Source organism: Pogona vitticeps, chromosome 4 (assembly GCF_051106095.1).
Source record: "Pogona vitticeps strain Pit_001003342236 chromosome 4, PviZW2.1, whole genome shotgun sequence".
NCBI classification, from domain to species: Eukaryota; Metazoa; Chordata; class Lepidosauria; order Squamata; family Agamidae; genus Pogona; species Pogona vitticeps.
The window spans coordinates 127,667,331-127,684,948 of NC_135786.1; the positions used below are offsets into that span (position 1 = coordinate 127,667,331).

The 17,618-nt window shown below is 41.3% G+C and overlaps 1 protein-coding gene across 5 annotated transcripts; it reads left to right on the forward strand.

Moving 5' to 3' along the window:
* The first annotated feature begins 70 nt into the window (after positions 1–70).
* MGME1 (mitochondrial genome maintenance exonuclease 1) lies at positions 71–16,182 on the forward strand. Of its 5 annotated transcripts, none has more exons than XM_072998332.2 (5): positions 71–231; positions 1,826–2,417; positions 10,426–10,648; positions 14,122–14,254; positions 15,910–16,182. In XM_072998332.2, the coding sequence occupies exons 2-5, from the start codon at positions 1,910–1,912 to the stop codon at positions 16,063–16,065; spliced, it is 1,020 nt and encodes a 339-aa protein (XP_072854433.2). In that variant the 5' UTR covers positions 71–231; positions 1,826–1,909; the 3' UTR covers positions 16,066–16,182. The 5 variants fall into 5 exon arrangements, with proteins under 5 accessions (XP_072854433.2, XP_072854429.2, XP_072854434.2 ...); XM_072998328.2 differs by lacking the exon at positions 71–231 and adding an exon at positions 276–767; XM_072998333.2 differs by lacking the exon at positions 71–231 and adding an exon at positions 348–455.
* Positions 16,183–17,618: the final 1,436 nt, after the last annotated feature.

Below are 17,618 nucleotides of genomic sequence, written 5' to 3' on the forward strand. Positions count from 1 at the left end.
GTGACGCGCCGGTAGACAGTCTCGGTAGCTTCCGCAGAGATATTCCGAGTCGGCCACAGGAAGCATTCTCAATCCAAACGACACTAAGGAGAAAGAATTGGTGGGCAGAGTTTCCAAGATTTATTCATGACTGCCCGAAAAGGCATTTTAAAGTGCAAAGGCTGAAGTGTGTAATGACTGAGTATAAATGGCAATTAGGGCAATCAATGCTTTAATTAATTAATTCAGAAAGTAAGTAGATGATGTCTCTCTCTCTCTCTCTCTCTCTCTCTGTGTGTGTGTGTGTGTGTGTGTGTGTGTGTGTCGCTCCCAGCCCTGATCTGCGCCCTGCACTTCATTTTTTTTATTTCTTATCTCTCTGCACTCTTCCGGAAGCTTGCAGGGACTCGGGTTTGCGGCCAGATTTTTTTTTAATAGACTCGTCTCGCCGTCTTCTTTCCCACTGACTTTGAACGGTGAGAAGGAAATATTGCCCTTGTCCAGTGGTTTTTAATGAAGCCGGAAACCAGAAGACAGAGGTTTTTAGTTTATTTTCTTCCTGCATGTGCTTCTCTCACCAGTGTGCGTGTCTCACTTGTGTGTGTGTGTCCCGCATACTGTCACTCTCCTATTGTTTTGCCCTGGTGTTCGTCTGCCAGAGATGCAGATCCTGCGAAATGTGGTGGGCGGGGAGAAAGGGTTTGTTCTTTTTTTGGGGGGCGGGAGAGAGAGAGATCGAGCCCGGCCAAGGAAGCAAGAATCGCGTGGGAGAAGCTACGGTAGGCGAGGTGCGGTTCTTGAAAAGGCGGCTTGAAGTGAGGAGGTTTTGGTTGCATCTCTTTGATTGTTTGCAGATGTGCTAGGAAGTAAAGGCTTCCGAATGCAATGACTTTCCTTAACGACTTGTGCTGACGTTGGTTGCGTCCTAACGTTGGGAAGCACATTTCAACTTCGGGAATGGCGGGAAGGTTTGCCCGGCGATCCGATCCCCACGTGGCGGCTTCTGGAGCGGGAGCATAAATACTGCGTATGAAGCCACGCGTTCCTTCTTAGTCTCAGACATTCTTCGAGGGTAGATGTTCCGTTGACCCATCCTAACAATTCCAGTTCTGATTTGCCTTCACTGGAAGGTGGCCTCTGTTTTTTAACGATGCCTTCTCTTTCCCTTATGAGGGTCATGAGTACTTATTTTGCCTTCTAAATACTATACAGTACTTTCCTATTGTTCCTCCTCCGTGGAACCAGTTGTTATTTTTCTCTTGCACTTCATGCTTGTTGTTGCAAGGAGACAGGGAGGTTGTCCCAGGTTGATTTGGGTCAATTCAAAGTTTCTTATGACAGTTAAAACTGCTGGCGGTGTTCACTCTGCATGTTTAATTCTCCCAGACAATTTCGGTAGGAGCGACAGCAGACATTGCATCTCAAGTTACTCCATTTCTCACTGGGATAGTAGATTGCCCACCCTTCTCTGTCATAATACTGGCCCCTTTCCTGCATTTTTTTAAAAAGTTGGCAAGTGATACAGCAGTGAGCAGACATGACAGTTTGTGAAACTGCACTGCTTACCTGAGGTAGCATTCCTGATAAAACAATAGTTCAAAGGAGAGAAGAGAGGTGTTCATTTGAGGGCAATGTTTCCAACTGACTGGCACAGCACCATTATTTGAATGCCAAATGATGGCTTCCATGTTGGTAAAATACGAATATGTATGCCTTGATTATTTTACATGTCGCTGCATTTTATTTGTATATCAAAAAGAGACTTGTTCCTAATGCATCATCTTAGTCGTAAAGCTGTTAGTAGAGAACAATAAGTAAATAATATATCTTGTTTTTTTAACATTAGGAAACTAGGAGAAAGCGGAGGGATTTCTTGAAGAAGAAAAAAGTGCTTCCTGGGTTCAGCTGTCTGTAAAAACTTTCTTGCAATATGTGGTCGTTCCCCCGGTCAGTCAGAAAAGGTGGGAAATTGCCAGAATTGTTGAACAGACATCAGTTGCTGTCCAGATTCCTTGCTAATTCTTCCTGCCTTTATGGGAAGAAGAAAAAGAGTGCGTATGGAAACACTGACCAAGAAAAATACGAAGATTTAGTCCGCTATCTCACATCCTCTGAAGATAGTTCTCAAAGATCCAAATCATCATGTGAAGAAAATGTCATTGACAGACCTGGGGATAAATATAAACTTCCACATCAGGACCGTGAACCACAACTTAGTAATAACTGGATTCCTCTGATGAATCCCAGTAAGAGTTCCTTACCTCAGATAACTGTCCCCAGACTGCCTTTAAAAATCAGTTTGTCAAAGAAGCCACTGCCCAGTGTGACAACAGTGCTACAGCAGTCTATGTCTCCACAGCAGGCTTTTTATCTGGAGAGGTGGAAGCAGCAAATGATTCTGGAACTTGGAAAAGAAGGCTTTGCAGAATATACTAAAAGTAAGCAACCAAATGCTTTGATGGGAGTATCCCATGTGAATCAGTTTATATCAAAAAGCCTATTCTAAATATGTGTTTTCAATCTAGTTTTCCATTTTGAAATTCACACGGTACTCTTTAAGCATACATTCTACCTGTTTGTGTGCACAATTAGAACATAGTGGTTTGTGGCTAAATGGAGTCTGCACGACCTGAGTCATAATTCAAAATCATTTGATCATGCTTTAATTAATGAATATGGATATTAAGTTTAGAAAAGATTACAGTGGACCCTCGACTTACAGATGGCTTGACTTACAGACGGCTCGACTTACAGACTTCTCTGGCTGCAAAATTTAGATTCGACTTGCAGCCAGAGAATCAACTTACAGACCAGAAAAAACCAAAATGGAATAAAAATAGAATAAAAACCACTGGTTATGGGATTAATCGGTTTTCAGTGCATTGTAGGTCAATGGAGATTCGACTTACAGACTTTTCGACTTGCAGCCACCATTCCAATACGGATTAATTCCTTAAGTAGAGGGTCCACTGTATAAGGAAGCTAGATGCTGGATACAAACAGTTTGCAACAATTATCTTTTCTTTTATGGCTTGTAACAAAGTATCATTCCAGGAGAACCCAAGCTGAGGGACTTGGCCCTTTCATCACTCCCAGTCCGTGGGAGACTGAATGATGAGGGGGGCAGCGTTCTTCGCCAGGTACGGATCCCTGGGTAGAAAAAAGGCCAAAGTTTTTCAGTGAAAGTGCCAGTAAATGTGTACATATGGGAGTGGTCCGTCACATTATAGAAGGAAAGCCTGCCAGCCTCATAGTCCAGGAAGACCCCTACCCGCTTGGGCTTGGTAGAGATATATAGTGGGGTGAAAGGAGTGGTGGTGGCCGCATTCTTGTCCCCTTTGAAGAGCCTCACCCGCCAGTAGCCAGCCTCGGGCAAGGAGGTTGTCCCTCTCTACTTTACAGCTTACGGAGTCATTGCAAACACCCAGGGCCTAGTGAGTCTTTTCACCCAATTCCACCTCCCAGTAGTGGCATCCAAAGGTGAAGCTTTCTGTGGCCAAGACACAAGGTTAGATGGTGAAGCGCCTTGGACTGTCGGTCAGGTCTCTCAGGCGCTGCTTGACAAATTTAACACTCTTGCGGTCCTCAGACAGCACGAGGTTGGGGTGGGTCGTCTCAGGGTCAAGGGTCAAATTGCCTGTTAACCATTTGATGATTTTACGCAAGACGAAGTACTGCCTTGGAAAATGGCAGAAATTCTTTTCTAGCTCGGTGGAAACCAGACTTGGCTCTTCTTACTGCACCTCTTCACATCTGCATGTAGCAGATTAGCATTTCTTGTGAGAAGCAGTTCTACACACTTTAAAATCTGCTCTTCTGAAGCACAAGGAGTACACGCAGCCATTAACACTACGAGACAAGTGGCCAAATTCTGTGCGGCAGCAATGGTTATTCGTAATCAAATGTTTGGGTAGGTGATTTTAGATGGATATGTTTTTAATTTAACACTGACTGAGGGTTTACTTATATTAAGGATATATGATATTAACTGGAAAGAAGGGATTGTTTTATCACATTTTAATGGAATTTTATTACCCTGACTGACTTTACAAAACTATAATATTATGTATCTATTTTATATTGATTTGGTTTTACTGGTCTTTGACTGTAATACTCATTTATTCAAAATCATTGGTAATGAAAACTTACATTTTAATTATTCCTGCTTATAATAGGCATGGCCAAGATGAAAATGGGCAAAAGTTTGGACCTGGACTTCGGGCCAAGAGTTCCCCAAACCAGACTTATGAGACAACTGATATATATACTTGGAAGAACATTGAGCAAGATCCCAACACTAGTGTGCATCTGGACACCATTCAGTTACACACAGTGATACTGTAATTCTGGCTCTGGTTAGCCCTCCCTCCCTATAAATATACACGCATACACAAATATAGTCACTTTGGCTGTGAATATACTGGCCCTTTTGAAGCAGACGGGTGCTCCATATAGGGTTGCTTGAGGTTGGCAAGAGGAGCATTATGCCATATACTCTCTTGTGCTCACTGTCATTTACACTTGTCAAAATACAAGCATGATGATTGCTTTGTGTTTGGGTGAAAAGTGGTCAACGGATGAAAAAAGGAGTCATCTTCCCTTAGATGGTATCACTTTGTGAATGATAGTGAGCAGAAGGCGGTATCCTGTAGACCAGTGGCTTCAGCCTTTGGCCCCCAGATGTTCTTGGATTATAATTCCCAGAAGCCTTCATCACTAGCTGTGCTGGCCAAGATTTCTGGGAGTTGTAGTCCAAGAACATTTGAGGACCCAAGATTGGGAATCATTGCTGTCGACTATCTTGACTGCTGTCACTGGTGTTGTCAGCATTCAGGCTGCTCTTTGCTATATAAAGCTTAGCATCCTTTTCCTGCTGGCAACATATCAAGCCATTTACTGGTGTTTTGAATCATGGATACAGAAGCACAATATCCCATGTTCAAAAACTGGAATTTTTAAAAAAGACTTGAATTAATCTGCTTGTTCTTTATTGTTGTTTGTGCTAATGAATTACAATCTATCCTTCTGTTATTCCAGTCTTTGCTGTTTGCTTTATTAACTATGAAAAATATAATTCTTTTCACTTTACTGATTATTGTGACATTCTTGCTGATAGCTCTGTTCTTAATGATGGTGCTCATTTAATATTTTTCTTCTAATTCTTTCAACAACTTTCTTCATTAGGTTCCTTTCACTTCTCATTGTGACTGTATTTGTTCCTACCTTTAAATTTGCTCCCTTATTTTGTCACTGTATGCTTCTGTTTGGATCCTTTGCTGTGTGGATACCAATCTTCCTTTTTCTGTTTTTCTTTCCTAATGCCACATTAACAGTTCTGCAAGATCCTTAAAGACAGATATGCACAAACAGCAAATTTGTGTGGTATTGATATTGTTTACTGTATGCTCCTTTTAAATTTACCCTGATCCTATGCACAAGCAAGTGAAAGTTTCCTCACAATTTATATCTATATTAGACATTTCCCCCATATAACTTCTGTCTCTCGGGTTGTTGTTCAGAGCAGAAAAGCAGGGTGAGTTTTTAAAAAGGTGACCTGGTGTTTTGCTTGTCAGATTCACCCAGATTTCTACCCTCCCAGTATAACAGATGGACACCTCTTAGCGCTGTTGCATGCTGATGACACAGATACCTACGGGCATAAAGAGAATACTGTGTGCCGTAATACTTTATAGCCAGGAGGAAAGCCTCCAAATAATAAACTATGAGAAAACTAAATAATAAACTAAGAAAACTAAGGTTATGGTGTTTGCAAACGTTCTATGAATGGTGAATAAATGGCCACAAGATTGAGCAGAGAAGGGTCTTTAAGTATGTTGGTGTTGTCTTTCAGGCAAATGGCACTCAAAAGGTACCTGCAGAATATGTTGCCCAGATAGCACAAAAATCTGCTTCTCCAATACAGTATTAAATTTTGTTTGGCATTGGTTAGGCATTATATTCCAACTGCTTTAAAACTATTCCAGGCCAAATCTCTTAGTCAGCTTCTTTATAGTGCAGACCTGGGCCCATATTCTCCTTTTACTTCCTTGGAAGTACTGTAGTTCAAACAAGATTTTTGAGAGCTATTTTTAAAGTACCCCACTGGGTCTCAAAAGCAGATCTGCAGTTGGAGGGGGGGGGATACCTGAAGGCTGAAACCAGCATTTGGCTAGGTATTTTTAGCTTTTGCTTGAAGCTAATTTTCCTCCAATACTCTTAACCACTTTAATACTACAGGACAATTATCAATCGATTTGGAAGAAAGCTCCATTTCTAAACTTAAGGGTAGGTCTTCTCTGTGAAATGCCTTATCCATATGGAGTGTGATGCAACCAGATTAACCCTTGGACAACATATTGCAGAGGCTGACAGGCACCATGATCTTGGCACAACCTCAAACAATATTCTAATCAAGACAGCGTTGCTGACTTTTAAGCCAGCTAATTATATTTACTATCAATACACAAGCACATAGAACTTTCATTCTTGCTTGGCCAAATGCTCTGCCATCAGCAGTTCAGGAGAGGAAGTTTAAACAGATCCCGTACCGCCATCACTAATGTCCTTGCAATTCTGGAGGAATAGAAACAATAACTTATGTTCTTTTGCATTGCCCTCTTTATCTTGATATTTGGAGAACCTTTATTGAACCTTGTTTAAAGCTATTTCCTGTATGTTCAGAGGCGTATTACACCCTTTTATTGCTTTCAGGGCAGAATATAAGTATGCTTACCCTGTTTCCCTGAAAATAAGACAGGGTCTTATATTAATCTTTGCTCCAAAAATGCATTATTTTCAGGGGATGTTTTATTTTTTTAATGTAGAACAATCTACATTTATTCAAATACAGTCATGCGATCTTCTTCTGGTTGCTGCACGATTGTGGAGGGCACTATTTCTCTTAACTAGGGCTTGTTTTGGGGGTAGGGCTTATATTACGAGCATCCTAAAAATCCTACTAGGGCTTATTTTCAGGTTAGGTCTTTTTGAGGGAAAATTTTGCAAAATTTTGCAAAATGCAAAATTTTGCGTACCTACAGTCAAATCTGTGAATGTAGGGTCTTAACTTATAATTCGTTCTAGTTAATAGCAGTAACTTTTAAAGAGGGAAACACATTCAGTATTACGCTCTTAGGAAAGTTTCAGATACTTTTTATGATTTATGGTGTCATTAATGCAGGTCCTTAAAATAGCATATGTTATGTATTTATGGTTTATTGGTGTTGTGGATATTGTTCATTGACTGTAATAAAGTTTATCTATCATGTCAGGTTTTGAGGAAATCTCCTTTAGTTATAAATATACCAGAAGAATGTGCAGAGTGGGGTTTTTTGGGGGACTATGCTCCTGCCTCTGAGCCAGTGTTTATTGTATGAGTGTTCTCACTGGAGCCACAAAATAATTTATATGGCCTTTTTTCAGCCAGAAATTGCTTCTAAAGTGAGTTGAAGCAATGTCACAGATTGTGTTTGTTTGAAACTAGCTTCCTTGATCTTTTGGGCTCAAATTGGGATGGGAATATCTGAGACTAGAAGAGAAGTCCCTCCTGATTCCGTAATGTTTTGTGCAACATTTATTTGCATGTGTGTTGCTGAGGGAACCTTCTGTGAGTTGATTCATACCTGTTGGTTGAGTAGATGGGATGAGTCTAAACGTGGGATGGGGCCTACTTCTAGCTTCTTCACCATCAAAATACAGGAAGGGGATATCTTTTAAACATTAACCTAAGCTGCTTTTTTCCTAAGTTTGTGAAGCCTTAATTCTTGTCTTAAATGTTCAGGGTTTTTGTTTGTTTGTTTGTTTGTTTTTGTTTTTAAGAAAACGTTGAAGATCGTTAAATATTTCAGCATCAGCAGGTTAGATTTTCAGACATATCAGATCCCTCATTCTGTCCTGCTGTTTCCAAAGGCCTCCCAAGGATAAAAGAGATGATAAAGCAGCGGTCCCCAACCTTTTGGGGACCGCGGACTGGCTGAGCCTCTGAGGAAGGTGGGGCACACCCCCCGCGCTTCTGCAAAGTGCATGTGCAAAGCGGTGTGGGAGTGCGCACACGTGCCCGGCAGCACCAGTGTGAGCACTCCCCCACCCCCTTCACACATGCGCAGGAGGACCTACGTGCGCGGGCACACCCACCCCTTCACACGGGCGCACGGGCATATGCGTGAAGGGGTGAGGGAGTGCTCATGCCGGCACTGACACGCAGGCGCATGCACAAAGCAGCTGTGGGGAGGGGAGTGAGTACTGGGGGGTGGGAGGTCTGTCTCCGCAGCCTGGTACGGTTCAGACCGTGGACCGGTACTGGTTCGTGGACCGGGGTTGACGACCTGTGTTATAAAGGACCCCAGGGATCTTGGAATAAGGGAAAGGAAACTTTTTTATTAACAAAATATGGATGTGGCTGATGATGTCATCAGACTTACACAATTTACCTTGACATTGCTAGATTGCTGCTTCTGTCAATTATCACTGGGTTGAAAAACCTCAATTAAGAATTTAAATGGTGTGAGGTGATTGTTGTAGGAATTGTTGTAGCTTGCTGGAAGCAGACCCTGAGTTCTTAAAAGTTCAGTTGTGTTCAAACACACTACCATAAAATACTGGTTATAATCTTGACATAGTTGATAGATACTTTTCAAATAGTTATAGTGTAGATATCAGTGTTGCCTGGTGTGATTCCATGATTGAGTCTTTCATAAATTTGGTTAATGTATTATTGATATTTTGAAAGTGATGCATAATTAATCATTTGCATCTTTGTAAATAATTGCTTGTCGTTAATGTTTTTGTTGAGATATATTCAGGACTCACCAAATCAAAATGTGTAAAAGAGTGGCTTAAACTGGCTTTGTGATGTTCTGCTTTATTTGTAGTAAGTCTCTTTCCATTGATGTTCTGTTTGCCCTTAGATGGATATCTTCTCTCCAAATGACCTTTCACATCTTAAGAACATTTAGTTCATGAAAGTTTGATTTTTAAAACTGCAGTTGGTTGTTTTTAGAGTTTATTCTTTTTCTATCACTTTTTCATAGATAAAAACATATCTATTACATGGGTCCGAAGTTAATCAGTTGTTAATTTTTGTTTTTATTTGCTCTTATAGTGGTAACTCCGAGGGTTACACATAAGCTGTACAAAGTAATGTGTTTAATCAGCTCTCAGTGTCCTCCATCACATCTTATTGTTGATCATATTCACCCTTTTGAAAGCATTACCATTGTCAGGATATTTCAATAAGATTAAATCAAATGCTTATCTGTTACTCTTTCCCATCTTCACTTTATTCTTATGCAATGTGTTGCCTTTTCCCTTCTGTTTATAATCTGTTAGAGTTGCATTTTTCTGTTTGACTGGCTGAAATCCAGCATTAAATCACAATTAGAGTAGGCCCATTGAATCAGTGGTACTTATGGAAGAGCTGACTCACCAAATCCCCACTGATTCAACAGGCCTACTCTAATTGTGATTTAATGCTGGATTTCAGCCAGTGTAAAGTTACTCTTTCTTCTGGAGATAGTGCATACTGTTATACAGTACAGAATATTACTATGGTATGTGTCCTTAGTGTGCTATTGCCCCACCCATTTTCTTGTCACCTTTTCTGCTGTCTGTGCTGTCGTCTAATGTATCATACTCTTCCCCTCTGTTTTTGTGTCCTCTGTGATGGTTGTCTTTACTCACCCTTTCCCCATCTAGTGTGATACATTTCTTTTTGTTTCCTCCCAACATCTTTTGTCACCTTTTTCCTCCTCTTCTCCCTGCACAGTGGACCCAGAATCAGCACGCAGCACTGTAGGGCAAGTGCCAGAGCCTCGGGGATTATGAAGCTGACACTGCTATGATTTAAACACAAAACAAATCTTAAAGGCCTGGTGTTGAGAGCAGAAGGGTCCAGTGGCTGAAGCAGCCACTAATCCCCCCACCCACCCTTGCAGCAGGGCCACCTTGATACAGCATCCGTTGGGGTTTCCTAGCGTGGTGCTCCCAGCGTGGCTCCTTCCCACTTTTTGGACAAGCTAATGTGCTAATTCTGGATTACCTTATCACCAGTAATGATATATTAGTTTGGTGCTAGATCACTTTCGGACAAGAAAAAAAACATTAAACATTACAAACTAAACAGAAACAACTCAGATGAAATTTTAAAAAAAACACATTCCTGTCGTATGTGGTGTTTCTGTACATGTTAAGAACTACTTTGAAATACTGCCACCTTTTCTGAAATACTGTACAACCCTTTCAAAAACCTGTGGCTGGCAAGTGAACCATAAAAGGATCAGCAGAGGCAGGACCAGTGGAAGGATGGAAAGAAGAGTGGCTGTGGGCCAACATGAAAATCGCATCACTGTGTGAACCCCCAAATAAATCTACAGCCCCTGTGTGATCACTGACTGCAAATTCAGCCATAATTTTATTTAGTCCTATGTTAAATTCCCTCTTGTTTTACAGGTATGTTTCAACAAGGTAAACTCTTTCATGCAGCTGTAGAAAACTTACTTTTAGCCGATCACAACTCTCCAGAGAAGCAGGAAGAAGACACCAATGTCTCTGGTTTCATAACGAGTATAAAACATGTATTACGCGATGTCTCTGGAGTGAGAGCCCTGGAAAGCGCAGTTCAGCACGAGACCCTTCATTATCAAGGCCTGGTGGACTGTGTGGCAGAATATCGGTAAGAGGTTAAATTTATGTTATGTGTGCATAATCCAGCCTGTGTTGATTATGAATTCGGATACATTTGTTACCAAACAGGAAAGGAGTGTGTTTTATTCTGAGATGAGATAAATGTATTCCCTTTGACCCTATTTCTGTCTCTGTCTACAATTTCTGTGTCTACAACACATTGTGTTGTCCTCAGCTGAACTCCTGACACATCACTTCCCTAGTGTTCATTCCTTACCTGACAAAACTAATTTCCCACTTATCTCTTATCCCCTTTTTGTTATTCTTACTGAAAACTGTAGGAACTTGATATTTTGTTTGTTCTTATGTGCTATCAATTAGCTTCTGACTTATGGCAGCCATATGAATGCCTAATCTCCAGAATGTCCTGTCCTCAACAGCACAGCTAAAGCCCTTGGTAACTAAACCTGTGCGTTCCTTTACAGAGCCAGTCCATCTCATGTTTAGCCTTCCACCTTTCCCAGCATTATTGTCTTTTCCAGAGAACCCTGCTTTCTCATGATGTGCTTGTGGCGTTCGCTCCTCGTGGCCCCTGCCTGACTCGCCAAACACAGAGCACACGAAGGCAAACCAATACTCCTCTTTACCCGCTGCCACCAGTTGATTACTAAATCAACATACTTTACTTATGGAAGGATGAAGATGGAGGTCCAGACCTCACTGTCTTTTAAATAAAACAAGTTTATTGATTATAGATGTTAGATAATTAATCTGAAGTCACTTCTACAGGTTTGTTTATCATCAGTCTCAATCTTCTATTTGTTATAATAGTTTTTATTCACTCTTCTCACTAATCACACCTCAGATCTCTCAAATACCACACTCACTCTCCACTCTCATCTCCCTCTTGACTCTGATTCACTGACTGACTCCCTCTCTGACTCTGCCTCTTTTTACATATCTCTTGGCTCCGCCTCTCAGCAACATTAGCCTGCAACATGAATATGCATAACTACTTAACATAAGGGTGAACGCTAGAGTGCCCAAGATAGGACAGCACCGGTTTCCAACCTTCTTGCATCCAGAGATTGTTCAGGTTTGATTTAATCTAGGACACACTAGTTCATCTTTCTGGCAGTCCAGGGCAAAGCTCTCCTCCAGCACCACATTTTAAACAAATCATTTTTTTCCTGTCAGCTTTATTGGTATTTTAATTAAACATTATTCTACTCTCTAAAATAATTATTTAAGATAAACATCATATAAATTATTCCTAAGAGAAGGTGGTGCTGGGGGACCTGTGTTTGACACCTTGGCCATTTTCTTCTGGGGTCCTTCCTCAGGGCTCTCTTCTGTCCTGATTTTATTTAACGTACCCATGACGTTGCTGGGTGGGATTGGTACCCAGTTCTATTTCTCCTTTCCGTCCAAATTGGAGGAAGCTGTTCAAGCTTTAAACCAGTGCCTGGTGTCATTAATGGACTGGATAAAGGTGAACAAATTGAATCTTAATTGAGTCATGATAGAAGTATTCCAAGCTAACTCCAAGACAGCTCAGGAAACAGAAATTCAACTTGTTCTGGCAACTTGAGTGGACTCCTGGATTTAGCCCTGAACCCCAAGTTCCTGTCATGGCCAGAAGTCCATTTGTACAGTTTAAGACTAGTGTGCAAGCTGTGCCCATTCCTTGAGAAGCCTGATTTGACCGCAGAAGCACAATTTTTTGCTATAGCCTGTTTAGGTCACTGTCACGTGCGTTATATTGAGCTGCCCTTGGAAAGCTTTCAGAGTCTCCAGTAAGCCCAGAATGTTAGAGTCAGGCTGTTGACCAGAGCCAGTTAGAGCAAGAACAGAAATACTTTGATAGAACAGCTTTCCAGACTATCAGCCTGTTTCCAGGCAGAAATCAAAATAGTAAATTTGGCTTCAGGCAGTCTGAAGGGTTCCTATTTCCCTAAAGCAGTAGCCTGCCCGTGTTTTAAGATCTTCAAGGAAGCCTCTGTCTTGGATCCACCATCTACACAGGCACACCTTGCAAGGACATAAGAGAAGGCTTTTTCAGTGGCTATTCTCAGGCTATGCAAATCCCTTCCAGTAGAAGCCAGGTTGGCCCCAACCCTGTTGTCCTTCTACTAGCAGGCAAAGAACTTATTGTTCAGGTAGACATTCAGCAACTGACTGACTGCTAAGGAAGGAACTTAATGGGAGATAATGTATTTATCTTTTCAAATATGCTTTTAAATTCTTTTAAATGCAGTTTATCTTTGGTTATACTGTAATATAGTATATTCAATGGCTTTCTGATAGTTTATTTTATTGCACTTTTAGATATATTTCTCCTCTAGGTATGTTGTAAGCCACCTTTATTAGAAAAGTGGGTAACAAATAAATGTTTTTTTTGAGCAGTTTCTCCCCATTTTGAAATAGCTAATTTTCCTCATTTTGTTGAGATGTTGTACATTAGCTACACTGTATACATTTCAATACTTTTTAGAAAAGTATCTTAATATCTGGTGGTACATGTACGCACACATGGATACATACACATGAGTGAGAGGCAGAGTGATTGTGTAAAACCTCTACCACTAATCTTCTGGTAGTTATCTAGTCTAGTGCAAAGCTCATGGACAAAGAGGGCTGGTCTGCTGGTCCTCTTGCTTGTGGCTTGCAAGGGGTAAGTGCATTCATTGTTTTGCAGTGAGAAAGCTTTAGAGCGGTGGTTCCCACACTTGGGTCCCCAGATGTTCTGGCACTAAAACTCCCAGAAGCCTTCATCACTAGCTGTGCTGGCCAGGATTTCTGGGAGTTGTAGTCCAATGACATCTGGGGATCCAGGGTTTTTTGGAATTACTGCTCTAGAATGTAGGGCTATTTTAACCTCTGTGCTCTGTAGTGCTGAACGTATAGTGATAGGTGGTGATGTTTTGACCAGTACATAATAACAGTGTGTCCTCATGCCTGTTCTGCCTATGAGCATTCCCTGATCTTGTGCTGATTGTAGAAACTCTTAGAAAGCAATACAGTAGGACATCTTGTATTCGCGAAGGCTTTCACGACCGAGATCTAATGGTTATTGTGGGTTTTTCAGGCTCTTTGGCCGTGTTCTGAAGGTTGTTGTTCTTAACATTTTGCCAGTCTCTGTGGCCGGCATCTTCAGAGGACAGCACTCTGCTCTGTGTGCTTTCCTCTGAAGATGCCAGCCACAGAGACTGGCGAAATATTAGGAAGAACAACCTTCAGAACACGGCCAAAGAGCCCGAAAAACCCACAACAACCAATAGGACATATTGCTGCTTTTCAGGCACCTGGATGCAGTGCCACCAAGGAAATGCTCTCTTACCTTGCCTGGAGCCAGAGGAGAGAGTGGGGTACTTGTTCTCCAGTTGCAGTGGGTGTTGAGCCTAGTGTAGTATCAGATAAGGCTTCACACTCTCAGTAAGGAGGGTCAACAATTAGATTTGGTTTGTTTGTTTTTGCTTAGCTATGTGTAACTTAATACTCTTTTTGTATTTGATCACACAGGGGAACGTTGTGTGCAATTGACTGGAAGACTTCAGGGAAATCAAAGCCTTTGCTCCAGAATACATTTGACAATCCACTGCAGATTGCAGCTTACATAGGAGCTATTAATCATGACAGTAATTACAATTTCCAGGTCAGTAAGACAGTTAGGTGATGGGTTGAATCTCAATTCAGATACAATGTTTCCACCTGCTGCCTCTTGTTTCCATTCATCCAGCTGGATCTAGATCTGTGTCCTGTGATATTCTGACTGAATCTGCTCCAGTGGTCTTTACTACATCAGCAGCCAACAAATGCCAGCCTAACTCTATACAGTTTAGTCTAAATCTGTGTCTTTCCATTGGCAAAGGTGAAAAGAAAAAAAAAAGAAATAAAACAATGTATCAACTCCAGAAGCCTTGAAATCAGTGTCTGCAGCACAACTAACTACTGAATATTCATCAGTGGCATGCCAAATATGCTGTTATGGTCCTGTTTATTGTTTATTGAGGAAGAAGAAACGTTAAAAATAGAGGCTTCTCAAGTTTCCTGGGAAAACAATACCCACATCAGGGTTTTTTTTGGTCAATGAAAGATAGGGAAAAGATGGCCAAGCATTTAGGGGAGCTTTAATCATGTTTCATCCAGTTTCCTCACTGGGATGTGGAATAGAAAATGTGTGTTTAGGTTCTCCTCTGTCATGGCTGCTTTCTGCTTACAATTCCCCGTTCAGTATGGTGTTCAGATCAGTAAATGTTATGTTTAATCTTTCATTTCCAAATCAGAATCAAAGACCATGGTTTGAAGTAGCTTTACAGTATTTATTGTTCTGAAAATGTAGCTTGTGATCTCCAAGCCATGGTTTAGATCAGTGGTTCTTAACGTGGGCGATAATGCCCCCCAGGGGGCGATTTCATTTTTCAGGGGGGCGGTAGAACGAAAAGGGGCGGTGTGGGGGCGAAAGAACAGAAGGGGGCGGTAGGGGGGCGCTGGAGCAAGCCAAACCTGTGAAGATGGCTGCAGCCTTTTTACAGTATGCATGAATATATATTTTCCTCCGATTTTAATTTAGTTTCAGACTTTTTGTCTTCAAATTTTTAGTTCCTGCATTTGTTTTTATGCCCTTTTTATATTTCTTTTTGCGTCTTAAAAGTCAGTTGCCACTAAATCATTAAACGTTACTTTTTGGGGGGCATTTCATTTTCTTGGAATTTAATTTTGTTTTCAGGGGTCATTGGATTTAAGTGTCTTAAACAAACAAACAAACAAACAAACAAATAAATCATCACCACGGGAAGGGGGGCGATGATACCTTCCACAATGGCTCAAGGGGGCGTTTCTTTCAAAAAGGTTAAGAACCACTGGTTTAGATGATGGTGTGAATTTCATGGGTAGCAATTAAAGAGAAGGCATTGAGGGGAAGCAGGTCATAAAACGTAAGTTTCATGGGGTGAGGGTGTTGAAGACAGTGGGGGTTTTTTTGTACAAAATCCTGAAGCTGATAGAAAGATCTCACCCCCCCCCCCCGCAAAATCCTGCTTATTGGAAACATCATTAGTGTCTTTGTAATGGCAGACACCATTAAAACGAACTCACACCAGCAATCATTTCATACTGCAGGAATGGCCAAAGACTCACTGAGTCTGGACATTTTAAGGTGAAGAATAAATTGGGGGGGGGGGGTATATGGAGCGAAGACAGTCCATTCATAGTCCATTCAGTTATTCCACCATTTGGCGAGTATTTCACTTTTCCAGCCATAGAGAATAGCTGCATGACACGTCTCTTCTGACTTGTTTTGCTTCTCAGGTTGACTGTGGACTTCTGGTGATTGCCTATAAAGATGGCTCCCCTGCACATGCGCATTATATGGACTCTGAGCTCTGCTCGCAGTACTGGAACAAGTGGCTACGTCGATTGGAAGAATATCAAGAAAAAAAGAGGAAGGACTGTGAAACTTTATGAAACATTGTGAGGGTTCGATCTTTGACTCCATTTTCGTTTCAATAAACTCGACAGACTTCAGTTTTGAACTACGTGTAATATTTATTGGGGTATTCAATAAATAACAAGTGTCCATAACATGATCCGATTGCTTTTCTATTTCTGACAATCTGCCTCTTCCTTGGGCGCTCTTAATCTCTCCCATCCCCCAGTCCAGGGATCTTCCATCTATACCCATTCCCGGGCTGGTGGTAACTGCTCTTCCTTCCTTTTTATCTCTGCTGTCCCCGCCTCAAACTCCACCCTCTTCTTCCTCTCTTTTCCTGCCGATTCTCCTTGACCCCCTCCTAGTGTCATTCTTTGTATCTCTTTTCCTAGCCCGTTTCTTTCCCTCCCTGCTCTGTCTTTGGGGACGCTGGAGTAGATTGTATCTGTATTTCCTTCTCTTCAGTTTGGAGGAGGGACGGCTCTCCGGCGAGTGGGATATCCCTCTCGCCTCCTGTCTCACAAACATGTCCTTGAAATTCGGAGTCCCCACCTGACTGATTCTCTGATTGTGAAATTAACTGATCACTTATGCTGGGAATGTCCTTTGTGGTGGGTTTCTTTAGTGGGGAAGTGGTGGAGCTTTATTTGCAGACAAGAGAGCCTAAAGCGATTCTGCTGAGTTGGATCCTGGATGTGGTCTTCATGCTGAAAGAAAACAAGCCCCCCCCCAGCTCCTCCAATGTGCTGCTATTGCCTCTTTTACCACATCCACCTGGTGGAAGTACAGATGTTATTTTGGATCTAGTGGTTAGACAGTGTGGTGGGTTAAGAGAGGGAGGCCTCGGATAAGTATTTAGTATTTGGGATGTGAATATGAGAGTGACTTTTGGATGAGTGGGTAAAGCAAGGGATCAGTCCAAGAGACTGCACTTGCCAGTATATTGTAATTGTGTGTCTTGTGCTGGAGACAGAAATCCAGAATTGTTCAAAGGAAGTAGAATCTTAGGCTTCATTAGCTTGTTTTTTTAATATAATTATCTTGAATGTTGATATATTTATCTTGAAACTTGATATAACCGTTCAGCATAGAAGACTTCATACTTAAATTTTAGTCTAGTTCCCACACAGTGATCAGAACCCTACTGATGTTTGCATAAGGATTGTATAATGTACCATGACTAACAGAAGAGGTGTCAGGATGCATCTTGATCATGCGCCTGGTCACACAACTAATTACACAAATGAGATGAGCCCTTGTATAACTCCATGGAATGCCAGTATATTTATATGCAGTTTGACATGTGTCCAGCACATAACACAGCAAGTTATGCAGATCTTACACAATGAGTAATAGGATTCTAGCCAAACTTTTGAAAGGAGGAGAATACAAAATATCCTATCATATTATGTTGAAAAATAATTCCTTGGTAATGGAATGAAGTCGGTATGAATTTTCAAGATTCTGTTCTACTTTGCACTTTTGACCCACAGCCTAATTTACACCTTTGTTTACAAAGGTGTAAATTAAATATTAAAATAAAATATGTTATTACTTTTTATTTATTACATTCTCTATGTATCTCTTC